General features: G+C 46.3%; 1 protein-coding gene across 1 annotated transcript in view; it reads right to left on the reverse strand.

Annotated features, from left to right (window-relative positions):
* Positions 1 to 27168, reverse strand: part of LOC144714907 (lon protease homolog 2, peroxisomal-like) — a 41917-nt gene that overhangs the window by 4739 nt on the left and 10010 nt on the right. The window contains exons 4-12 of the mRNA XM_078589712.1: positions 19826 to 19998; positions 14094 to 14185; positions 13834 to 14013; positions 13660 to 13743; positions 13365 to 13492; positions 6754 to 6955; positions 6450 to 6656; positions 5447 to 5577; positions 4735 to 4948 (exon numbers count right to left, since the gene is read on the reverse strand). Coding sequence (XP_078445838.1) covers positions 4735 to 4948; positions 5447 to 5577; positions 6450 to 6656; positions 6754 to 6955; positions 13365 to 13492; positions 13660 to 13743; positions 13834 to 14013; positions 14094 to 14185; positions 19826 to 19998 — 1411 coding nt within the window. The remainder of the gene's footprint in view (positions 1 to 4734; positions 4949 to 5446; positions 5578 to 6449; positions 6657 to 6753; positions 6956 to 13364; positions 13493 to 13659; positions 13744 to 13833; positions 14014 to 14093; positions 14186 to 19825; positions 19999 to 27168) is intronic.

Below are 27168 nucleotides of genomic sequence, written 5' to 3' on the forward strand. Positions count from 1 at the left end.
AAATTTAATCAATTTTTTGTCTATCTTTTGGCTGGGGGATTGGGGCGGGACAAAAATTTATCTCATCCCCATCTGAGAGCCTGATACGAACCTTGATCTAGGTTCGTATCGGGAGGAGGTTGGAGGACGAGGCGAGATAGACGTTCCCGGGGTAGGAGAGTCGAAACGGGAATGAAGAGAGAGGTCGAACACATGGGGACAGGGATCGACCGAGGACGAGCCGCCTGATGATGCGGTGAAGGGTTGACGATCGCAGGGACGGGGATCCCCGGAGACTAGAAGGGAACCGAACGGCAAGGGTAGGGATCGGATTGGAGGGGAGCCGGCTGAAGATCCGGTGAGACGACCACGGGGGTAGGGGATCGCTGGACAGTCAAGGGGACGGGACCGAGACGAGGAGGATCGAGATAGTGAGCCAAGAGGCTGATCTAACCATAAGTCTTGACTGCCTCCTTCAGGGAGGGCTACACGTATTTATAAGAAATGGAAGCAATTACCCTAAACATGAAATGACTAAAATGCCCCTAGTGGGCTAAACTTCCTAAGATACCCTTTGGGGGTATAGGATCGTGTCAGAGCCCTATGTTAAAGGACACATAACTAGCATTTGCAGACAATGGCAAAAATTGTCATACGAAACCCCATCATTGTCTGCCGCTTGAATTACAAGGACAATTTCATCATTCTCATTTGATAATATTCCTGCAGCAACTTAAAATACTTATAAGAGGAGTAGGCGCCAGTACCCATGTGACTCGGATACAGCATGTGTGAGTTCAAAACATTGAATAGATGGAGCCAGAGATATAAATAAGAGCAGCATGAGAAGTTATGGGGGCGACTCATTATTGGCTAGACGGCTACAGACTCGCAGAGCGACGAAGGGAGATCCTTTTGACCTGTTGAATAAAATAAAATGGATAGAACTTGGTTACTTAGAAATAAGGGATACATGACCTTATATAGTGCTGAGAGAGAGAGTATTAGAGATTTATCTATGTGGGATTAAGAGAGGGAACCCTTAGTGGGCTAAGGTCTAGTGGGCCTAATAGGCCACACCACCTATTTCCCAACACTCCCCCGCAAGCTGGAGCGTGGATGCTCGTCATCCACACCCAGATTGTGATGTAGTAGTAGGCGGTGTAGAGCGTGGAGCAGGATGGCCGGAACGATGGCGGAGGACGGCTGGAGGCTGAAGACGGTTGAAAAAGAGAAGATGGCCTAGGCAGCCGAGGCCGGAGGCGACCGAGGCAGCTGTAGGCTCTGGAGGCGGCCGAAGGCAGCGGAGGAAGCCCGAGGGCGACTGAGGCAGCCAGAGGCGCCGAGGCAGCAGGAGGCGACGGAGGCAGCCGTAGGCGCCGGAGACGACAGAGGAGGAAGCCCAAGGGAAACCAAGGCAGCTGAGGCGACCGTAGGTGCCGCAGCCGGCCGGAGGCGGTGGAGGGAGCCCGAGGGCGACCGAAGTAGCCGAGGCGACCGGAGGCGACCGAGGCAGCTGAGGCAGCCAAAGGTGACCGAGGCAGCCGGAGGCGACCGAGGCGACCGGTGGAAACCGAGGCGACGAGGCCGCCGGAGGCTGCTGAGGCAGCCGAGGCAGTCGGTGGTGGCCAGAGGTGACCGAGGCAGCTGAGGCAACCGAGGCAGCTGAGGCAACCGAGGCATCCGGTGGAAACCGAGGCGACGAGGCCGCCGGAGGCTGCTGAGGCAGCAGAGGCAGTCGGTGGTGGCCGGAGGTGACCGAGGCAGCTGAGGCAACCGAGGCATCCGGTGGAAACCGAGGCGACGAGGCCGCCGGAGGCTGCTGAGGCAGCAGAGGCAGTCGGTGGTGGCCGGAGGTGACCGAGGCAGCTGAGGCAACCGAGGCATCCGGGGGAAACCGGCGGCGAGGCGCGGAGGCTGCTGAGGCAGCCGAGGCAGTCAGTGGTGGCCGGAGGTGACCGAGGCAGCTGAGGCTGCCGAGGTAGAGCTGAGGATGGCCGACGATGGCCGTCCAAGCTAGGGCGGCAGAAGATGGCTGGAGATGGCCAGTGACGGCCGTCACCGACCTTCTCCGGCCGGAGACGGCCGGTGACTGCCGGAGACGGCCGGTGACTGCCGGAGACGGCCGGAGAAGGTCGGTGACGGCCGGAGAAGGCCGGTGACGGCCGGAGAAGGCTGGAGAAGGCCGGAGAAGGCCCGACGGCTGGAGAGGGGCCGAAGGCCGGAGAGGGTCAGAGAAGGCCAGAGAAGGCCGGAGAAGGCTGGAGACAACCGGAGAAGGCCGGAGAAGGCCCGACGGCCGGAGACGGCCAGAGAAGGCCGGAGAAGGTTGGCGAAGGCCAGAGAAGGCCGGAGAAGGCTGGAGACAACCAGAGAAGGCCGGAGAAGGCCGGAGAAGGCCCGACGGCCGGAGAAGGCCGGAGACGGCCGGAGACGGCCGGAGACGGCCGGAGACGGCCGGAGACGGCCGGAGACGGCCGGAGACGGCCGGAGACGGCCGGAGACGGCCGGAGACGGCCAGAGAAGGCCGGAGAAGGTTGGCGAAGGCCAGAGAAGGCCGGAGAAGGCTGGAGACAACCAGAGAAGGCCGGAGAAGGCCGGAGAAGGCCCGACGGCCGGAGACGGCCGGAGTAGGCCAGAGAAGGCGGAAGAAGGTCGGAGACGGTCGGAGACCGCCGGAGAAGATTGACTAGCTGAAAGAGCACGTAGACGGCAACGGAGGCTGGCCAGAGGACGCCAAGAAGAGGGACAAGGACCCCGAGGAGAAGGATTACGCCGAGAACAAGGACGAAGAGAAGGTAGAAGGGACGGATGAGGACACGAAGGCAAACCCTGATGAGGAAGCCAGCATCGAGACTAGGGTGGAGAGGAGATGCTCCGACGAGGGGAAGGAGGAGTCCTAACCTGGGAGCGACTTGGGCTAGAGATCACCCGAGGGATGCAGATTGCACGCAGGAGATCGCCGGAGATGATTCGCTGAGGGCCGTCATAAGTCGCCAAGGGTGACGGAGGCCGTCAAGGGCAGTGGAGGCGGAGGTGCCAGCGGAGGCGGAAAGGACCTGCCGGAAGTCGCCAAGGGCGGCGGAGGCCGAGGCTCCAGCGGCGGAGGAAAGGGCCTCTCAGGCAGCGGCATTCCAGGAGACGAAGTCCCTTTCGAGCATTTCGTCGAACAGGTTCTGGGCGCGGCGGGAGTCCAGGAGACGAAGTCCCCCTCGGGCATTTCGTCGAACAGGTTCTGGGCGCAGCGGAGTCCAGGAGACAAAGTCCCTTTCGGGCATTTCGTCGAACAGGTTCTGGGCGCGGCGGCAGTCCAGGAGACGAAGTCCCTTTTGAGCATTTCGTCGAACAGGTTCTCGGCGCGGCAGGAGTCCAGGAGACGAAGTCCCCCTCGGGCATTTCGTTGAACAGGTTCCGGGCAACGGCAGGGCAGCGCAACTGCGGCGTACAAGGGCGGCGGAGGCGGGGGCACCGGCGGCAGAGGCGGCAGAGGCGGCAGTGCGGTCGGAGGTGCAGCGCAAGGGCGGCCGATAGCGGCCGGCAAGGTGGCCGGGAAAGGCGACCGGCAGGGCAGCCGGTTTGACCGGCAGGGCAGCCGGTTTGACCGGCAGGGCGGCCGGCAAGGGTGGCCGGCAGGGCGGCTGGACGGCGGGAGGGCCGTCGGAGGGCAGCTGGATGGCCGGAGGGCCACCGGAGGGCGGCTCGACAGCCTGAGGGCCGTCGAAGGGCCGTGAGGGCGGCTGGGCAGCTGGACGGAGGGCCGCTAGAGGGCCGTCGGAGGACGGTTGGACGGCCAGCCAGAGATCCCCTGGTCGACCGCCGGATGTTGGCCAGAGAGGCAGCAGGAAGGGCGCGAGGCTGGCTGCCGCCGCACCTGGAGAAGGTTGGCGGCCGGCAGCAGCAAAGCAACGTGGCCGACAGGTTCGGTCGACTAGCTGCTTGGAGCGGAGAGAAAACTTTTAAACCAAGGGAGTTAGGGTGGCGGAGGAGAAACCTCCACCACGATAGGGGAAGAATGATTTCAAGAACTCTAGATAACCTGTGGCTCTGATACCATGTTGAATAAAATAAAATGGATAGAACTTGGTTACTTAGAAATAAGGGATACATGACCTTATATAGTGCTGAGAGAGAGAGTATTAGAGATTTATCTATGTGGGATTAAGAGAGGGAACCCTTAGTGGGCTAAGGTCTAGTGGGCCTAATAGGCCACACCACCTATTTCCCAACATGACCCCATAAGAAGTGCATTCCAATTCAGTAGCACTTCTTCTTACTTGTTATTCTCTGCGTTCATTCTTCATTTTGACTATACATTCTTGAAGATCTTTCCTATTATAATGATTCGTGATTGTGGATTTCTTGGATTATCAGTCAACCTCCAGAAACTCAACATCATTCTGCCTCAAACAAATGATAATGACGATTTCATCATCTCTTGTTTCTCTTGTCATCTGAATGAAGTTATAAGAGCACGAGTGATGATAGGAGGTGACGAGAAAGTCCTCATCCTACCTACAAACGAGAAAAAATGATGGAAATTTCATCATTATCATCATCATCATCCTTGCCAGGACAAATGACATGAATGATGGTGACTCATCATCATCCTCTTGTCATTATCATTGTCACAACGTGTCTTTCATCACAAATAATCTAAACACACATCAATTGTGAACACAAACGCTATCAAAAGCATAAAGGTAAAAAATAATGTATCATCATTCAGGCATCAGATTATTTGTCAGAATTTGTTACCTCGGGCATCCTCAGAGTATCAGAACCTAAACCATGTCGTTCTAAGACTCCTGGTATGAGATGATGCAAAGCAATTTTCAACTTCTCCGTAGCCGTATAGCCTTCTAACTCAATAACTTCCATACGATCCAAGAGAGGAGAGGGAATCTGTTGACTCTTATTTGCAGTAGCGATAAATATCACCTTGGAAAGATCAAATGGAACATCCAGATAGCTAACATTCTCAATTAAGGATTCAATTGATTTTTGGAAACTCATCAACATTTTTCTCTGCTATTTTTTCAGTTGCACAAAAGATAACGGATGAACACATTCGGAGGTAGACAACTTTTCTGGGATCTTAAAATTTTTTGTATTCTTGGGGTGTATGGTTGCCATAATAGTCAGTGATATCAAACTAGTAAATTTCTTGATTAAACAATTTTTGAATAATAAGATAATATCAATCATATATAGGGTTATTTTAGTCTTTTCATCCCCCACCGATTCCCATCTAGAAAATTGTCATGAAATTTTTTAACTTTCAAATTTTACCAGAATAATTGTACTAATACTAATGTCGGAAGCTCATGAGAAAACCTATTATCACATCACCGTTAAGTTTGTAAGCAGTCCCATTATCTTTATATTACTAAACAAAAAACCGTTATGTCATGTATGAACCCTAATTTTGACCAAACATTATAATGCTGAGTAACCTATTCAAGGATACTGATCAGTGAAGGCGTAATTCTGCTGTGGATCTAAGGCCTCTAACAAAGCTGATGACGGATCACCATTATTCTGTGAGCCAACCTTATCAACTTCATCCAAAAGGATAACTGGATTATGGACACCAGCCCTCTGCAAGAAAACTGAGACTTATAGACAACCATGGATGAAAACACAGAGCATTAGCCTTATATATGGTCTATCATCTAAGGACTAGGGATAAGATTGTTCTTGATCAAAACTTTTGATCGATAGGAGAGCACAGATCATGGTCTGATTGGTCCAGTCTGCACTGCCATATGGAAAGCATATATAAATATAGAGAAAACGAGAGGGAAGTAAGGAGACCGATTGTGTGTGTGTGTGTGTGTGTGAGAGAGAGAGAGAGAGCAAGAAAGAGAGAGAGAGAGAGAGAGCAAGAAAGAGAGAGAGAGAGAGAGAGAGAGCAAGAAAGAGAGAGAGAGAGAGAGATAGAGATAGATAGAGGGAGAGAGAGAGAGATAGAGATAGATAGAGGGAGAGAGAGAGAGAGACGGAGGGAGGGAGGGAGGGAGGGAGAGGGAGAGAGGGGGAGAGAGAGAGAGAGAGAGAGATTGAAAATGATCAATCCAACCGATTGATATTGAGAGAGAGATTGAAAATGATCAATCGAACCGATTGATATTGAGAGAGAGAGAGAGAGGTTGAAAGTGATCAATCCAACCGACTGATATTGATCGATCAGTCATTAAACGATCAAGACTTTGATCGATTAGGAATACTAGCTCGTGATCTACATGATCATACACCCTAGATTGCATTGTGAATTTCTGTCGATTTGGTCGATCAGATCTAGATTTTGATCCGATTCCAACTCTGAATGTAGTCTAAATGGTATTTGAAAAGTAATATTAATTCACATGAGTCAGTTATGGAAAATAGTTTTTCCATAACTTAGCAATCATTGTAAAAGGTTTAATCCTCAGATTTAATACGTTAATGGAAAATGATCAAACAGAACAAACCCTCAAGCCTTCGATAAGACGCCCTGGCATACTACCAATGTATGTCCTTCGGTGACCTCGGATATCAGCCTCATCCTTGACTCCACCAAGAGCTATCCGTACAAACTTCCTATTCAAGGCAGAAGCAATGGAAGAAGCCAATGACGTTTTCCCAATTCCAGGGGCGCCCACAAAGCATAAAACTGGACCTCGAGCATCTGGTTTGAGCTGAATATCATTTAGGAAAATTATTAAAGACTGCAAATTAATCTAAGGATCATAGGTTAAATAAATGTCCACCCTATTAATTAAACAAACTACATACCTTGCGCACAGCCAGATATTCAATTATCCTCTGTTTGACCTTCGTCATGCCATAATGCTTGCTGTCAAGATGATCCTTAGCAGCTTCTAAATCTATATCAGATTCCTTTGTGGCCTTTCCCCATGGTAGATCAGTGAGGAGCCCAAGATAGTTTTGTGAAGTGAAGTATCCTGGCTGGTGTGGTTGCATTTTTATCAGTTTCCTGAAGTCGTAAAATTTTGAGTTGCATTAAGATTCCAGAAGTAATGAATCATAAACATCAATTATGAAAAAATATCGTATTTATCCATAAATAGGTATTTAAGCTGGATCATTCTTAAAAATACAAATAAAATGGAAAATAAATATTATTGGCTCTTTAATGTTCAGAATGATAATTTATGTCAGAGTCAGAGTTAATGCTCAAATACTGTATCCCTTAGTCTCGTCCAAATAAAGGGAGCAAATAAATCATAGATAACTTTTCTTTGAAAAATAATCATAGTAAAATTTTGAATAAACAAAGGTAAAAATGATCCAAACAAACAGGAATAAAAAAAACGGATGAAAACTAAACAGTATTGCCCTAAATGTACGAAATATGAAGAAATGGAGATTAAATTTATTTCAATTGAGGGTAACCGGAACTTTAGCTCGCTCACGGAAGAGAACTTGGCGTGGAAGTCTCAAGACAAGGCACAACAAAGTAGGAGAGGAAGTTCGAGCAAGGACAGGATGGCAGGGAGGGCCATTCTGGTGTACGAATGGCCGTTCAGATGACCTACGACGCCTCACAAGTATACGGCTGCGCGACAGAGAGGACTATGGCATCGTCTACAGTGGCAGAAGTAGTCTTCAGCATCAAAACGAACGGAGAGAGAAGGAAACAGGCGGAAGGGACCGCACAGATTATGATGTCGGCCGGAGTAATAGATACATGACAGAGAAGGGAAGGTCAGTAGTTTATTGCAAACATGTTGCAAGAGAAGAGGAAGAAAAGGACTCCAGACTCGTAGGGAGAGGAGATGGTTATCTGGGAGGGCGCCGTGGAAGATTACAGGAACCTTACTATGGTGAGGGCAGCGGCTCCCAAGAAGCCAGGAAAGGTCACCTAGAGCATAAAAAGGGAATGGAGTTCCAAGGGGAAGACAACGGTGAAGGGTAGCACAAGGGCCAATACGACTTCATCAACATGCAGCTTGGAGAGAGAAGGGAAGATCTAGAACATGCTCAAAAGACTGGACAAGATGCTGGAACATCAGAAGAGGCAGGGGACTGGGTGCAAGTTGAACCGTGTCGAAGGAGGATCAGGGGAAAGCAGACCAATAAATTATGGAGGTCAGATATTTGCTACAAATGTCTAAAACAAGGGCACCACGCCTGGGAATGCCAGGGCCCAGTAACATGCAGGAAATTCAAAAGCCAGCAGGGCATCAACGAGCATATTGTGATTTTAGAAAAGAAGAGACCTCAGCAAGAAAGTTCATATGGTGGTCAGGGAAAGCATAGGGAAAAGCCACACACAAGAGGAGGGTTTCGTGAACAAGCGAGACCTGGAGAATCAAGATAATGTCCTCAAGGCTGTCTAATAGGGGATGTCCTACGAGGAGCATCGAATATTGAGAAGGTGAGACAAGGCCTTTGGGAGAAGTGTCTGAGTTTGAAAAGGGCAGAGGTATGGGCCCTGGAAAATGGACAGTTTTTTATCCGTGGGGCTCCACAGACGGCATACGAAATGATCAACGGTTGGAAACAAGTTGAAGAACAGGAAGAATTGCAATGACGACGCGTTTTGCCAAAGAATGGGTCCCCAAAAGAGGAGAGTACTATAACCATACTAGAGGCCCGGGATATTCCGATGGGGTATGGAATCAAGAAGGCAATAGAAGCCATGGTCAAACCTTTTGGCACTCTTCGGAGTATCCTCTCAACTGGACTTGCTTCCGGTGACCCCGACTGTGTGATAGTAGAGGTGGAGCGTCTCAAGGGGGCATTAATTCCACCCAAGGTTATTTTGTGGGGCCCAGAGGGGTCCTTTGAGATCAGGATTTATACACGGACGCCGCCACCGCTATCAAAGGAAGGTACAAGAAGGGAAGAGGATGATGCTCGAAATGAGAAGGATACACCACTGGAGAGAGAACCCAAAGCACCATTGGGTGGGGTGAACCAAGAAAACCAAGAAGATAAAAGCAGGCAGATATCACGAGGGGAAGAGACTGGTCACCAGGGCAAAAGTGTGTCAGGAAAGAAATCCAAGGCTACTGAAGACAGGCGGGAAACAGACAAAGGAGCCCACCAAATGATAAATATGGAGACTATAAATCAAGAGGCGGCGATGACAGAAGGGGAGCTAACTCAACAAAAGGAGAAAGGAGGAGAAGTAGAAACATCCACAGGCGAATTCCTCCAACACCCCAATGTAGTGGAGAGAGCAAGGAAAACGGAAACAAAGACGAGCCAGAGAATCACAGAGCAATACTCAGCACAAGAAGACAAAGAGAAGAGTGTTAGAACAAGGATGGTCTACCGGAGGAAGAAGACAATATTGAAGCATGATCGAGCAATGGTGAAGCTGATGAAGACTGCAATGAGCAACAGGTCGAAGCTAATAGCGGGGGGAAAGGTGAAGAGGAACACAACGAACAAGGCTCAAATATCAAGTTCCAGTTTGAAAACCCCAGATGTGGAGATAGCTACAACAGAAAAGGCAGACAGAAGGGAAGAGCGTGATGAAGGAGAAGAAAATACCCTATTCAGCCACCAAGTAGAAGATATTGCGATGCAGGTGGGATTGCAACGGACCCAGGACGGGATAAGGGGACCCAAATGTTTTCCATGAAATGTATTTCATGAAATGTTCTTGCGCTCTGGGATGAAAGGAGACGTGGGGTAATAAGAAGCCATCTGAAAGAACGGGGAGCCACAGTAGTATGCCTGCAGGAAATGATGTTGGAAAGCTGTGAAGAAAGAGTGTGGAGAACAGTCGAGGTTTTCTTGGGGGCTTCCTCGTGGTCAATGCAGTTAGACGATCTGGTGGCGTGATAATAGCTTGGAATAAGACAGTGTTTGATGAAGTAGAAACCTGGTCAGGGCAAGCGACAGCAGCAGTTAAGCTAAAGAGGAGAAGTGATGATTTTGAGATGGTAATAATATCAGTGTATGGCCCGGCAAATGCAGCAAGGAGGAGTGTTTTATGGGGGGAGCTGACAGAAGTGGCTTCTAAATTCCAAGGATCGCCAATGATGTTCGGGGGAGATTTCAATACAACACTAGAGGCTGAGGACAGGCCAGAGGATAGGGGAGGGCTAGACCCTAACTCAGCAGATTTTTGGTCATTCATAGCTGAAGCAGACATGAAAGAAATGGGGCTAGTAGACTGCGTGTACACGTGGAGGAGCATGGCGGGAGGTGAAATGAAATCTAGACTGGACAGGTTTCTATGCTCCAATAGAGATGGCAGAGAAGTTTCCTAATGCCGATGTGAGATCACTATCAAGGTTGTTATTGGATCATACTCCCATCGTATGGGCGACCAATGAGGCCTTTCAGGCGACCCACATATTTCAAGATGGATAAATTGTGGTTCCATGAAGAAAAGTTCAATGATGAGATAGAAAAAGCATGGACTACATTGCCAAGAGCAAGGTCAGACATAGAGACTATTGCCCAGAAATTGAAAGGATTGCGGCAACATTTGATGGGGTATCGGAAACAAGTGTGGGATACCAGGAAAAAGAGGACGAATGATGCTCTAGTCAAAGTAAAGCAATTGGATGATTTGGAAGACATCAGGAACCTCGAGGGAGAAGAGGTTCAAGAACGTAGAAGATGGCAGGGCGTGGTAGCGGAGGAAGACAAGAAATTGGAGATGGATTGGAGACAGCGGTCAAGACAATTATGGCTACATGCAGGGGACGCAAACCCGAGTTTTTTGCATCTGGCGGCGAATGGCAGGAGACGTACAAACCAAATATTGAAAATAAAGGTTGGACAGAGGGAACACACTGGTACACAGGCAGTGGGGCAAGCCATTGCAGACCATTTCAGATCCTTCTACAGAAAGGGACAACGGAATAGATGGAGGTGGTGCAGCACAGGGGCAAGGAGGGTGAGCCCTAAACATCAAGAGGAATTGATCCAACCTTTTTCAGAAGACGAGGTCAAGGCAGCGATTAAAGGGTTGAATGGGGAGGGAGCTCCGGGTCCAGATGGCATCCCAGTCTTCTTTTACAGCCAATGTTGGAATCTGGTCGGTCCAGATGTGATGGCCACATTTGATGAATTTAGAGAGGGAAGAGGAAACATGGAGAAGATCAACAAATCGCATATATTCCTCTTGCCGAAAGGCCAAGGGGCAGAAAACATTGAAGATTTTAGACCCATTTCATTGTCAAATTCAATCTATTTGATTATTGCCAAGGTCTTAGCAAACAGGCTAAGAGCCATGATTGGTGAACTGGTTGGACCTGCTCAGTCAGCCTTTATTCCTGGCAGGCTACTGGTGGATAGTGTAGTAACAGCCGGGGAAATAATAGCTGCATGGAAGAGGAAGGGAACGCGAGGGTTCATGTGGAAGGTCAATTTTGCCAAGGCGTACGACTCTTTAAACTGGGATTTCCTATGGGAATCCATGAAAAGGAGGGGCTGTCCCAAGGAATGGATAATCTGGGTTAAGAGATGCATCACATCGCACTCTTGTACGGTGCTGGTAAACGGACGCCTAGAAGGTCGCCGAATACAACCTCAATGAGGAGTAAGACAAGGCTGCCCATTGGCACCGTTACTGTTTGTCTTAATAGTGGACGCACTCGCAGTATGTACCGAGCAAGCATGCACAAAGGGCTTGCTGCAAGGCTATCAACTATTTGAGCAATCAAATGGAATTCCCCTGCTTCAATACGTTGATGACACCACCTTCTTCATTGAAGGCTCCGTGAGGGAAGCGAGGAACTTATCCATCATACTTGATCTGTTTGCAGATTTCTGGGGACTCCAAAGAAACAGGACCAAATCAGCTTTTATGAGTAACGGGCTCTGGCAAGAAGAAGAAGCACAATGTGCAGAGATTCTGAGAACACCAATCGGGCGGCTTCCAATGAGATTTCTGGGCCTACCACTAACGAAGGCGAGGATGACGAAAGCTGATTGGCAACTGGGCATTGAGAAGGTGGAACAATGACTAGAGGGATGGCAAGCAAAAGTGTTATCTAGAGGGGGACGATTAGTGCAACTGAGGGCAGTTATATCAACCATTCCGATTTTCTATCTCTCTGTATTCAAGATGCCCGCCGGAATCGGGAAGAGAACAGAAAGCATGATGAGGCGTTCTCTATGGAGAGGATCTGGGCCAGAACAAAGAGGGGGCTTGGCGATGGTGGCATGAGATAAAGTATGCTGCCCAATTAAGATGGGAGGTCTGGGGGTCCTACACATGCAGAGCATGAACACATCACTACTAACCAAATGGGTGGAGAGAATTATGAATCCACAGGAGGATTTGGTCGTCAAGTTATTGCGTGACATCTATGGTAAGGGTCTGAATTGGGACAGAAAGGCAGATATATATCATGGAGCATCACCATTCTGGCAAGGGCTGAGACAGGTCTTTCCTAGGACATGTCTCATTCTGGCAAGTGCAAGGTTTTTTCTCGGCCAAGTTAGGTGACGGAAGACATTCCAATTTTGGAGAGATGCATGGTCGCCACGGGGCATCCTTAGTGTGATATTCCCCCAACTGTATGCATTTGTTCAGGATCAGAATGCCCACATGTGTGACTTCTAGGAGGGCGCGTGGAACCCGATCATACAAAGTGCCTTATCCGACCAGCGTGTGTCGGATTACATAGATATGCAACAATCCCTATTTCAGCTACGACCAGAAGATGGAGAACGAGATAGTTGGACATGGAGAAATGGCCCCTTCTCGGTTCATAAGGCTTATACGATGATCCGAGAAGGACAAGAGGAAGACATGGCACTAGTCAGCGCATGCAGGTTCATATGGTGTCAAAAAGTCCCATGGAAGGTGCGGTTTTTTGGGTGGCTGCTAACAAGGAAATGATTAATGACAAAAGTCTTTCACGAAAAGTTATACCCAGATAGTTCGTCGCAATGAGTGTTGTGTTTGAATGGGGAAGAAGATTGCAACCATCTTTTCTTTGAATTCTCCTTTGCTCGCACAGTTTGGTCCAGCTAGTTACTCTCAAGGATGAAGGTGACATCTTAACAAGCCTTTTGGGATTCGGCACGGCATTTCATGGGAAGAAGAAACAAGGAAGGGGGCCGAGCACTAGTCGTGTTGTGGGCCATTTGGCTACATATAAACGAGGTGTTGTTCAGAGGAAGAGGGGCTTCTACCGATGGAGCTATACATGAAGCAGAAGGACTTAAGGCAGCATGGTCCTTGCAAGCGACGGGAAGCGAAGGGAGGTTTTGATGATGACTGATAAGCATGTAAAGGGCCTGGGAGGTCCTGACGGGAGGTTCACCGATTCGTCGGGTGTTCATCCCTCGTTATAGTTCAATAAATAAATAAATTTATTTCAATTGAATATTTGGCCAACAGGTAGAATAATAAATGGTAAACGGGACCAAAGGACTTTACATAGAGAACCATAGACATGCCTCACCGTAATTCTTTTAGAGCATACTTCATAACCCTTCGCGGCATTCCAGCACAAAAAATATTTCTTTTCACCACAGTGACATCATCTTCTTCGTCTTTAATATCAATTAATTTTCCATTCACAGCCCTCATCTGAAATATTATCAAGTAAAATTCCATTGAAGGTACTGACTTCAACAAAGGAATAATGAATTGATACGTCCATGAAATTAAAATTTAAGTCATAAAAATTCATGCTTATGAAAAAAAATCCATAAAATGGAGCAATGAACAATGGGGAACAAAAATATCGTAATAACCTGCTGGGGAAGAAGAAACTCTTTCCGGAGTGTCAATAACTGTTTTTCTACCCTTTGCGTCATATTTTCAGTTGTGCGAATCAACTTCACAGAAAATCATGGGCAACAATTAAAATCCACAATTATCAAAAAGATGCAATAATGTAGAATTTCAGAGGTTTCTCTAATAATCACCTTCAAATGTCTACCCACTATTTCGATGGCCTTGATAATCCTTGATTTGGGGTCAACGCAATCCAGAACATTGAGCTGTTCTTCAAATCTTATTTCAAAGCTAGCCACAAATATATCAACGAGTCTATGCACAGGAATATTCTCAAGGAGATATCTCGATTGACTGGTGCGCATTCCACTCTACATAATTTTAAATAAAAATTAAAAAAAATATATTAGATAAACTGTATCCCTGTGATCTACGCGATAAAGAGATTTACTTTCTCAAGAACAGAGATCAGCTGTAGTGCAATTGCTTTAAATTGTAAAGAAAGGAGGATAATATCCGGATCTTGACTGAGGTCAGCAACATCTAAAAAAAATCAGAAAGATAAGATTATGAAGACTGATGCATAAAAATGAAAAGGCAGAATAAAATTAACCAACCAAATTTTATTTGAACAAATACGGCACGATTGAAACCAAATTAGTATCAAATTATTGTTTCTGGGATCATAATAATGGGCAAAATACTAGTTGAATACATTCAACTACAAGGAAGCAAGCCACAAATTTACCTTCTTATTCATATAAATAACAGTAAATGATATTAATGTTTTTATTAAATGAAAAAATATATCATGAAATCACAGAGATCAAGAATTTTCATTGAAACTTTGGAAGATTCTGATCCCAAAAAAATGGCATCTGTCTGTTACGATCCCGCTCAGTTGAGACTGAAGTTGGGTCGCTGTAACTCAACTGTTAGAAATGAAATGATAATTCACGTCTTCCTCAAACGTTCACTTAGGATCAGAGAAATAGAGGTGAGATAGAAGAAAGGTATTCCCGGGGTAGAGGAGAGAAGAGACAGGAAGGGTAAGGGGGATGATGAAGGATCGTCGGAGAATGGTTGTGGCACAGCAGGGGGACGACGTTGGCCTGCGAGCACAGAGAGGGAAGACTCCAACCAGGCAGAGGTAGAAAGAGAGGGTTAACGCGACTCACAAGTGCAACAAACTTCCTGCCTTCCCTCCCGGAGTGTATGGCTTAAGTATGGACCGGAGTGGGCTGGGTCTGTACATCCCAATTGGGCTGCTGCTGGGCCTTCCGGGCATAAACTCTCTGGGGAATCATATCACCATGTAAGGTAGGACGAAGAGTTAGAAGCCATGAAAGAATAAGAACTCACGATGCTCTGACGATAATAATCAATGTTTGGAAAGCCAGCAAACTCAGCACATGATTGTACTTTCCTTGTGAACTTCATTTTCTCACTCCACATTTTTCTTCTCTTCAGTTGTCAGAATGTCTTTTGGCAGAATGTCTGTTCTGCCAAAGGGGTAAACATATCTGCCAGATTATGATCTTGAATGTATTTTATCCATGGTCCCCTTTGATCTCTTGCATTTGGATAATTGTATCTCATCCAAATTAGACACAAAATGTTTAATATCTTTGTAACAGATTTCTGTGATGTGACTTGGGTTTCTTAATGAACAATCGTTTCCTATTTTTGGACATAGATTCTGATACAATTTACCAAAACTCTTTGCCTTCTACATTCTGAAAATGCCCAGGCAGGTTTCAAATCTTCCCTGGAAAATGGTTGTCATTAATTAATCCTTCTCCTCTGATACTATCTTTCGGTATCAATTAGCATATTAACCCCAAACAGAGTATCAATATTCGAATAGAGTTCAGATCTCAAAAATGCAGCTTGAAAATGTAGAATACTGGAGTAGATCTCGACGGCCCCCCCTCTCCAGGCGAAGCTCCTTCTTGATCGTGGCGGTCTCTCCTCCTCGGGCGAGACTCCTCCCTCCAGACTGGCGACGGAGACGCACTATAGCAGCTCCCTCCTTCTCGACCTCCAGTGAAGACTTGTTTCTCACGAAAAAGAAGTTATTCCCATAGCTGGGTTGTCCCCTTTATTTATAGGTCCCCTCTGAATGTCACTTATGCTGGTCAACAGTCCGTTAACCTGATCTGAACTTCCTTCTTCGATATTTCTTGGAATGGAGTCTATTATCCTCTCACATAAAAATGATGTTGAGCATAAGCTTGGTCTCCTCAATGAAACCAATTGAACCCTTCTTTTGCACATGCAAGCCAATATACGACCGCACCATCCTCATGCTCAATCTTGGCCCGGTACCATGTCAATGCCTTCAATCAACTCAAGTTCAGGGTGGTGCAGACCAGTGTCACTCAACCCTTATAAAAAGCGAAGGCATGACTCAATTCAGAAGGCAGAATCATCCAGTGAGAATTCTTTCCCTCTCTTATCGTTGCCTTTCCCATCTCTGTCTCTCTTAATCTCTCCCTCTCTATCGCCTTCTGGAGTAACATTTCCAGCTCATGGACAACATGCTTCAGGGAATGTCATAGGAGACTCTCCTCTCCCTCATTTCCTCTTCTCGTTAGACTGTAATTGAACAATTCTATCCACGACTAATCAAGATTCATTCAAATCGTCAATTGCACTGGTCACGATCTACTGACATGTTTTATGGACATACAACTGGTATCAGACTCTGGTGCTTATGCAATGCTGATCCAAGATGCCCAAGGGTGCATCCAATGAAGTAATCAAGGCACCGATGATGGAGATTCCTGCATAATGACCTATATGCTACCTTGATCGCAAATAAACCACAAGATGGATGTATTATTTTTTCACCTAGAAAGACACTCTCTGCACGAACTTTTGTGAGTTCCATTATAATTTCATGGCCATACCAATTCATTATTATTCTTTAGTAGTCAGTACCTTCACTGGAATTTTCTTCTCATTTGACTTGATAATATTTCAGATAAAGGCTATCAATAGCAAATTATTCGATACCAAATAGGATGAAGATGATGCTGCTGCAGCAAAAAGAAATATTTTTTGCGCCAGAATGCTGCAAAGGGTTATGAAGCATGCTGTTAAAGGATTGCGGTGAGACATGTCAATGGTTATTGTCAGCTTTCAGCTGATCTTGGAGAGAAGCAGTCGTGGAGCTTCTTGCTCCCTTTGGCTTCATCTCCACCTGTTCAAACCCGAGCCGCCAGAAAAGAGACAGGGAAAGGATTCAACCAGTAACAAAATGACTTAGTTAGTTCAAAGTGATTTTTTTGAATGAATAGTTCAACGTGATTACCCAGTATTTATACTGTGTTTACATTGATTGGGTCTTGCAGAACCAATACAATGGATCCGATATCCATAAGGGTAATTATACAATAACAAGAAGTATAGGGTTTTAGAGAGGAGAGAGAATATGAAGAAAGGGAAAATGGACGTCTGCTGACAGATCTCTACGAAGAGTCGTCTGGTCTTGCGTAATATGCATGAAGGGTCCTTCGGTCTTGTATAGGATGCACGTAGAGTCCTTTGGATCATCCCTCCATCATTCTTGGACCAGGCAATAAAAGCTAGGGCACTCATTGTTGAAGCCTCAACCTTCTTGGGAAACCAATTTGACAGCTACAACAGGGCGTATTGGCTCTGCAACAGGGCGCATTAGATGCCACCACCACAGTCTTCGCCTCCGCAGCTGCCACTGCCACCGCAGCCACATTTGCAGCTGCCACTGCTGCTGCTACAACCATCAGCTCCAATAAGGCCTTGACCTGGTCAGTGAGGGCCAATTTAAATGGGGACGGACAGAATCAGTCTTTCCCTGTGGTGCTGTTACCTTTTGCAAGCAGCAAACAGGAAGAAAGCTAATAATCCCCAGGTGCTTCTTCAATTCAACATGTGGCATATAATGAGCAGTGGAACCCACCAAATTTAAAAGATATGGGCCCTTCTAGACTACCAGCAAGGCCCAAACCCCATTGATTAGAACCTGACCAGGGAAGCCTTAATCTGGGACCTGACAATGTAAGTTTTACTTGTATCTTTTGAGGCCAGCGGGTGGGTTGACCCATCTGGCCCCACCACCATAATCCAACACTCGAGCGGCACGCCACCAGAATCCAGCACTGCCTTACCCAAGGCCCGACCCATCTGCCACTGTACACGATCAGCATTCTAGTCAGCCTAAAACATTACCTGATGCTACCTGGGTCTGCAAATGCAATGACACACGAGCTTCAGTACCTGCCACGAGAGCCGACACATCTGCTGCCACCGCTTCCACGGGGGGGTTTACCTTGCTGGCACCTAACCTGGCAATACCATGCGCCCCAAAAGAGACAATGCTTCACAAACAAAGGGCCGTGCTTCATCATCATTCATGTTCCACAAGGTCATCAACAACTATGGAACACTCATCAACCCACGAACCTGGGCCAGTGTTTCCTGAATAGCTTCAATGTATGCGACAACATTCATGACGACTAGGACCATCACGGGCTTGACACAAGAGCACTCCCAGCGGCAAGCCCACCCCCACTCATCAGAGATTAGGACCAAGACTCCCAAGCTTAGGGTGACATCCCAAAGAAAACACCAACAAGAACCTCCAAGAATGATGAAAACCCTTGGTGCCGCTCGATCAACCGTCATCTACAAATAACAGAAACACTGGAGGGGAAAGTCAGAATGACAGAACCATTCAGGTGAGGCCCCAACACAACATGGAAGCACAGGGGCAGTGAAGTGAGGGTGACAAGGATGTTGAGTGCTCAGACGACTCCTTTCAGTGTCTGCCACTCAGGAGATGGGGCTCGTCATAGGCCACATTGTCGAAGTGGCACGGCGAGATTTCCCACATTTTGGGGGCAATTAGGGAATTCAGCTACAAAGGGTTGAACATTATTTCCAAAACTTCCCAGTCTATTGAGAACAGCTCTAGGTTGTGTCATCCCAACCTTGAAGACATGGTCACTAGGTTGTTCTGTTTTTTTTCTTTTTGAACTATACTAGGTTGTTCTGTTACAGAGGCAATCAAATGGATTCCTGAACTGGCACAAGTTCAAGGAGCAATTGTACTAACATTTCGTTCCCAAGTTACACAAAGCCTATGCCGATTTGTTTTGACTGTGTCAGCTGGGCACGGTCAATAAATTTCTGGAGAGCATGTCAGGATAGCAGAATATATCCTAGAATCATCAAAAGCCACAACTCTGAATGTCATCATAACAGCACTGAAACCCTATATCAGGAAGGAAGTGCACCAAATGGAGGCTCGAACTACAGAGGAAATCTTTGACTACGTCCTTAAAGCCGAGGATCTCTTACAGGATGATCGAGAAATGGGCAAGGATGACAGAGGAGCCGCCTTTTCAAGATTAAGACATCGAATGTAGCCCCAGTAGGATATACACTATAATTTCAGGCACACTAGTGTTACATAATTTATTAGATGAAATGGGACGAGAATATGACATGGGTGCTTTATCCAGGGAGTCTTGACTTCCAAAATATTCCTTCCTATAATTTCTAGGGATTGGTTCTCTTTTAGAGACCTCTGAACCTTAATAAGATAGGCCAGTGGTATTACCTCAGAGAATCCTCAACTAAAATGCAGGCTAAGGATGTCCTAGGATCTGTATTAGATCCTAAGTTAACTACTAGACATCATGCAATGATAAATAACTATGACCTAGGCCTTAGTGTGATGATATATCTTTCTTCTATTGTCAGGCATTTCAAAAAAATTGAACTTCAATAAATCTCTTTAGTACTAAATTTTGAATATACAAACTAGGTAGAAAAACACATTAGAATAATTTTTCTACTGTGTTATAAGATGAGGAACATAAAAGCATGTGCCCTATTTTCTCAAATATCATAATTCATAAAAATATTAATCCAACATGCCCAAAGTTTACTATGAACAATGATTCCTGAGATAAATTTATTCTCATTTTTTAAATTTTTGGAACTAAGCCTAGTTTTTTTATATTTACTCTTAAGTCCTTATGACCAATGGATCTCATTGGATATACCCAAACAAGACATAAGACACTAAATAATTACAACCATTGAGGAGTAAGCACACAACATCAAAATTATAAACTTCATTATTGAATCACTGTCGAAACTCAAAATTTTATGATTGAAGAAAACATGACTTACCTGGCAGCCTTGCCGCACCAAGATGAGATACATCTGCCAATATATATCCTCCACTGCTTGTAATTTTGTGAACCATGATTCTACAGAGGCCCTCTATAACCATAGCATATGAAACTTGTCCGTTTAGTTTCTCAACTTCTCTAGATACATGCAGAACTTTTGCAGCAACTCCTCTGCACATACGAAACAAAGAGATAAGCAGAAACAATCTGAAAAAGAAATCACAGTGGAAAGTTGAAAGTTTGGACAAAACCTTCATGCCATATAACTTTTCTAGCAACTCATGAACAGTATGAAGAGAAAATTGGATAGGAATGGTCATCTTGTTTAAAGCATGGAAATCAAAACAAAATCGGCAAGTGGTCTTTTACTTTACCAGAACTGCAGGGCTTGCATACGAACAATGAGATGGTTGAATGATCACTGGACAAGTCTTTGATAGATTCTACTCAAGGAAGTACCAAAGAAAGAGGACGCAAAGAGCTGGTCAATGGATTGTTGACCAGACATGTTGACCAAGAAAAAGAGAGGAGGTGACTCACCCCTAAAAATAAGGGCCGGCAGACCAGGTATGGCATTTTTATCATTTTCTTAGAATAGTTACTTGACGGTTACACATCGGGAAGGCTAGAGCGGTAGGCAGGAGTCACCATCTACGGATCTGGAGGGAGGAGCTTCACCGGAGTGGAGGAGCCACCCAAGGTTGAGAAGGAGCTTCACCGGAGCGGAGGAGCCATCACGATCTGCACGATCCCAGTCCCTTCCAAGCTACATAGTCAAGCTGTTTCTACATTTCGGATTTCCATATCAAATTGATTGAAGAAGCTTATTGATATTATTGTTAGAGTATCAGTCTTGGACAATAATCTCCAGTTTTCTTTTGATCTTGAATATGAGAATAATGAAAAGGCCTTTGATTCACCTGGTATTAAAATTTTATATAATGATCAATATTGCAGCAGGGAGAAAAAGCAGTCATTGGTGGTACAGTTGCTCTTCCATATCCATACCTGATGATCGAGGGGAGTCAAAGACAACCATGAGTTTGTTTACAATCACCATTTGCAAAAGAAAAAAGTTGTTGGAAGTAATTGGTTCTCGTATCTCCCTCTCCAGTGATGTCCTTCCCGCCACTTATCTCCCTCTACAGATAATCTTTCTGGCGCTCTTCGTTTCTCTCCGAGTTCCTGTCGATGATCTTACTGCTGGTTCTTTTCCTCTATCCCTATTTTCCAATTAGAATGATCTGGTTCCAATCACTCTCTCCCATATTTATTGCAGCTGATTGCACACATGCTCCCTCTACAGCTGACTAAATAAGTCATCATTCCTCAGGACAATCAAACAATTCTGTGGATGATGGGAAAGAGCTTTTCCTGATCATGTCGTACAGCTGGAGGACAGGAACAATGTAGACACACGGTGTTATGATCCCCATGGAGATCTAAAAAAATCAAGAAACAGGACGAGGGATAGAGAGGAGAATAGGAGAGATGGAAGAGGTAAGAGAGAAGAAGAGAGAGCGATAGGTGAACAAACTCTCAAGAACCTCCGAATCGGGAGTTCTTGCCCTCACGAAGGCCGAATACAGCTACTTGTGACAAGAAACCACAGGGTAATCATTCATCAAAAGTCCCTCTAATGACCTTACAAGGGGATATATATAACCCTTCGATTTCAAGAATCAGTTATCTCATCAGGACTCTAACACACGGCTTGAGTCCACAAGCCTGTGAGATCACAAGTGGGTTTTGCTTGAGTCCACAAGCACTAAAACACTTTCTGAAATGGAAAACACTCCGAGGGGACAAATGGGTTTCCCAAAAAAAAGAAGACTTCAAAATATGTCCACCACGGTTACAATGAGACTTGTATAGGCCAATAAAGGAACGAGATCATCCTAAATCACAGTACCCTTAAAAAGACGAGGATTGCCAAGGATCAGAAACTTGATAAGTTTGATCAGAGGTATTCTACGGATTATGGAGCCTGTAAAATTTGACAAAAGGTATTGTGTGACTCAAGAAGATTATTGAAAGACCAAACAGAAGATTTCCAGCTCGAAAAAGGTGTAGCAGATATATTCTTCAGCTAGAATCTGTCAGAGTATTTTGTGTATCTCTACGTGACTTTCTACAAATCTAGTCCAATTCTAGAATATTCTCTACCCTGGCCCACCGCCTGTTATTGTTTTTTTGCAACTTGGGCTCCTAGGCTACATGTCAAGCATAGAATATTTTGTGCCCCCCCTATAATCCAGATCCTCAACTTTTAAATAAGTAATAAAATTTAAATTTTGATGAACTCCGATAGTAGTATACTGATAGGTTCCATTCAAAGAAATACAGAAGAAAGAATAAGCATAGAGCCAGTCAAAAGCCCATTGACTGCACATGATGACCTAGTGAAGGGGGAGGGACAGAACCTCTATAAATAAAGGAAGTGGAGATTGGGTGAGTAGCTATCTGATGGAGCGCCCAAACGTCCTTCAGGATACGTCATCTGAGCTGCCCTCGCCGTCATCAGCATCATCGCCGGTCCATGTCCAACCCGACCTGCACGCCAAAGCATCCGTGAAGACTCTCGTGTTTAAGTACCCTGGTAAAGCGCGTCCCCGCACGTGCTAGTGCTCGGGGAAAGGGAAAACGAACATGATCGGGCGCCCTTTTGTCCGTTTGTTCCAGCCATCCGCAAGCGGATCAATCGGGATCCTCGACGACTGTCGACGGCCGCTCGTCCATCGTTGATGGGGGTTTTACTGGCTCCGCTGGATGCCCGCAGGTGGTCCCAGGCGCATGGTCAACCATTCTGTTGTGTCACCATCAGGGACAACGACCCGCCCAGCACTTGATCGACTTACTTCGGTGGCCCATAGTTTGACGAGAATTTCACCTAGGAACGCCGATTGCACAATCGACAACGGGAAGCTGATTCAATTGGTCAACGGAGGGTGCATTATAACGTGTTTTGCTGGTAATATTTGACCGTGGAATGATGCCTTTCGGATCAAGAGGATCACGCGCATGGAAGGCTACCGCCTGCCTACTCCGCGGTGATCTCTCGATGCCAGCACGCGGCTTTGGGGGGGGGGGGTTGGGGGGTCCCCAGCCTTCCTCCTCTACTGAACCGCGTCGATTGACACCACACCTGATCCGGTTGTCATAGCTCTGTCGGTGGCCACGGCGATCGCATGGACATAACTGGGTCCGCTCCGGTCGCTCTCTGCCATGCCCGGGTGATCTGCTGCTGCCAACATCTCGGTCTTCTACCACTATTCCTGTCCTTGCTTCTCACCTGCCGTGAATTCCGCGCTGCTGTGCTGACACTGCGCACCTGCACCGCTCATATTGTGCTCCCATTGCTGCCGTGCATAAGTCGCGCCACACCCTTGTGTCCTGCACCTTCGCTGCTCGCGTTTGCTGTCCCTCTCAGCTTTCACCACTGCATCCCATGGGTGCGCCTGCCGAGTTCGGCCTGACGCTTGAGCCGAACTGCTGCCATCATCGTCTCTTCTCGTCTTCAACCTCCAATTTCCGCTCCAGCTCCGCATCATCATCTGCTGTCGAACCCTACAGTGCTACTTCCGCACTCTCTCTCTTTCCGCAGCTACCAGCACCGTCGATCGCACCAACAAAGATCCCGACGACGAGTGACGCCACCGACAAGGTACGTCGATCCTCTTTGCTCGTCAGTTACATTACTTTCTACAGTATATTTTTGGCTGTACTCCACCGCGCTCGAGTTAGTTTAGGTGAGAGAATTTATTGAGAAAATTACGAATTGAGTGAATTCTTTGGCGTGGGTCAAGCCCGTCTGTTACGTGCAAGCGCCGACGGAAAGTCTTCTGTTCGACACCGTAGTCGCCGTTGTCGCTCCAACTAGGGTCAGAAAGGTCACCGTCACCGTTATCGACCGTCCACTCGGACATCGGAGCTCAGCGAATTTCCCCACGAGTTGGGGCCTTCATGTACACTCACGGAGGATTCACGTCATCACATAGTTACATTCTCTGTTAGGAAATTATCCATCAGACAACATCAACGATGACGTCTGACATCATCTTGGTATCGGAGCATCGTCTCGATACACGACTGGACGACGTCTCTGATGATGTCTGGCATCACTATCTTTTTCTTGAACCAGAAGGACGATAGTTACACCCGTCAAGAAGGTCAGAGCAGCAGGAGCTAGCCCGCTGATCTGGAGGAGGGAGCTTTGCCGATGAAGGAGGATCCCCCCCCCCCCCCCCACATCGTCTATCTCCCAGTCTTCTCGCCTACTCTTTCTTGTTCAAATTCAGACCCACATTGGGTTGTGTTGAGACCCACTGATCCTCGTAATGAAAACTCCAAAATGTTGTCCTCAACCAAGTTCGAACACATAACAAATGGGAAAAGGTGGAAAAAGATGGAGGGAAACGGAAAGGAATGGATGGAGCAAGCTTGCTCCCCTTGTCGCGAGGAGGCTTGGTGGCAAGGTTGAAGGTCGCTGTAGGAGCAGGAAAGGAGAGGAGTTAGGGTCAGGAGAAAAGGGTGAGAGAGAGAAGGGAGAGGACTCACGATAGGATTTTCTTCACGTTTCAGCTTGGTCAGGAGCCGAAACGTCCCCCGGGGAAGTTGAAACGTCAGGGGGTCTTTTCGACTTCCGTCTCTGGTAAACCCCCAGGAAGTCAAAGCGTCCCCCAGGGAAGTTGAAAGGTCAAGGGGCCTTTTCGACTTCCGTCTCTGGTAAACCCTTAGCGGGGTCTTAACAGGTTGTTATCGTGATTTCTTTAATTCCAGTTGGAAATAGTTTATTGATACTACATCGGTGTATCATATACCCAAGATGAGTTCAATGAAATGAAGGCCACATAATATGTTGGAAATAGTTTATTGGACCTAACTTTCCTCTGTCATGATCTCTCCCAGAGAAATTTACAAGCAATCTGCTAGAAGCTTCTGAAAATACTCTAAAATGTTGTCGTCTGAATAGATTATGAGGATCTTTAACTTGTGTCCATAATTCTGTCATGGCCCTAATTGTTTGTTGTCATAGAAACTGATATGGCTCCGATCTGGAAAAAAGACTCGAAGAGACAAATCGATTCTCTAGATCCAAGTGCTTTCTTTAGATCCAAACCAAGAAATGAGTTCCAGAGTAGAATTGGCAATATTCCTCAAGAAAAGAGTTAACAAGAACAGAAAAGGGAAATTGGAATGTCGCTCTCGACGCTTCCTCCTCTCTGGACCCGGGACTCTCCCGCGCTCCAGGCCACCTTTGAAACTGCCCCTTTCCAAAGATGCCCTTCTCCTTCTTGAATGCTTTATTTATAGTTCTTCTATGTTGACCCGGCTACTTCGTTGACCGGCGACGTTTTGACCTCTGATACGTACGTGGCAGAGTCGTATCAGAAACATAGCCCCTTCTTATGCCGAGATTGGATGTATTATTCAATCAATAGCAGTTGTCATTGTGATTGTCTAACATTAATTGTTGCAATAGACAATGATCCCTGCTCTACTTATCTCCCTTGCCTTACTGTTATAACTTTTGCCTGATAGACTCCGTCAGCTTCAATGGATTCTTTGACTTTCTCCCACATGGTTCATCAGCAAAAGATTAACAATTGTGTGCTTGGAAACACATGATCCTTGGAGAAGGTATCCAATGGACTGACAGGTCGCCAATTCCTCAAGCACACCACAACTTCAGATGATTATTAACTCAGACTGAAACATCAATTGTCTTGTACAATTCCATTGACCATCTGAAACCTCTGGTTGAATTTATCCTTGAGACCTGCTCCAAACATATGTTAAACTGTCAAGGTATGTACAGCAGCTCGTTCAAAACCACTTAGGTACCGTACTTCACATTCTGTCTAATGAGGGTTCAGTAGTTGATACAGATTAACATTCATTGATACCCTATATTTGTCAACTGAGATTTGAAGTCTTACCACCTACACATGGGTAGTATGATTTTGTATACAAGGACCAGTGTAATACAGCCCATTCATGTTGTTGACTACTACGTCAATGAACTGCCTTTCTGGACATGGATGAACCAGAAATGACACTCAATCAGACATAACCCACCATTTGCTCCCTTGAAAACACTGGTAGATGAGAATGACTAAGAGTGTGATCTTTGCATTCTACCATGGCTTCATCAAGATCTTGCTAACGAGGATCTGGAAGTTGTATTGGACTTATCAGACACAAATCCAGCTTGATGTCATGTATGAATCTCTTGGATGTTCCTCTCTCTTCCTGGGAGCAGACAAAGTTTCTGATTTCTAGGGTATGAAAAACATAGCCATGTATTCTATTTCTTATCGCTGGCTTAAATACCAGCCAGTAACATGAGTTGGTGGGCCCCACTTAGATGTGGAATAAGCCATGTGATACACATTCACATGGGCCACTAATAACTGTGGCCCACTGATAAGGAATTTACGAGGACTTATTTGGAAAAACGGAAAAAGCAAAAGCGCACTCAAGCAAAAACTGCTTCGGGTCAGACGCTGCAAGGGACGAGGATGGCGAACAACATATAAGGCGCCAAAGCGCCTGAAGAAGTGGCACAAGAAGAAGAAGTTGTGAGCAGTGTTCCTGGGAGCCAGCGGAAGAGGGTGGGAGATCCTCTCGCCATCTGCTGGAGCCGTTGCCGATCTGCCATTTATCTTTTCTTCGTCGCTACATTTCTCTCGTTGGAACTTCGTATCCCTCACATCGATTGACTCTCGGAACAGTTTATCTTATTGGGAACGGATTTCTTTTCGAATCGGGTATCTATTGTCCTATTGAACGTTCAGTGGGAAAGTCTCGGCTAAATTGGTTGTTACATTTCTGAACTACTTCAGGAATACCATAACAACTGGTATCAGAGCTCGGGGTTTCCAAAGGATCTCCACTTGTCCGATCGATTGTTTTCTTATCATCTCTATATTCCCGAATTGGAACCGGAAGGCAGAAGCGACGGCGGCCTGATTGAGTTCCAAAAGCGTACCAACATCTTCCTGGAGCACATTATGGAACAAATGAATGAAATGAAGCTTCAAATGGACTCTATGAAGAAAGCCATGCCCCTGAACGTACCACCAACCGGGGAGGCTCGACCCCCATGCGAACCTTATGGAGAGCCAATGCCACGCCAAAATCCCAGGAGATCTCCCAAGTTTCCAGGGAGAAAATTTGGAAGGGAGGATCAAACGAGTAGAAAGATTCTTTCGACTACATCCGGTACCAGATGAAGAAAAAATGCATTTAGTCACACTACATCTGGATGAGGCGGCCCAAGACTGGTTCCTCTATGCCGAACAAGAGTTTGGTATGACTACTTGCGAGGATTTCAAAGAG

Source organism: Wolffia australiana, chromosome 18, assembly GCF_029677425.1.
Source record: "Wolffia australiana isolate 7733 chromosome 18, ASM2967742v1".
In the NCBI taxonomy this organism is placed as follows: domain Eukaryota; kingdom Viridiplantae; phylum Streptophyta; class Magnoliopsida; order Alismatales; family Araceae; genus Wolffia; species Wolffia australiana.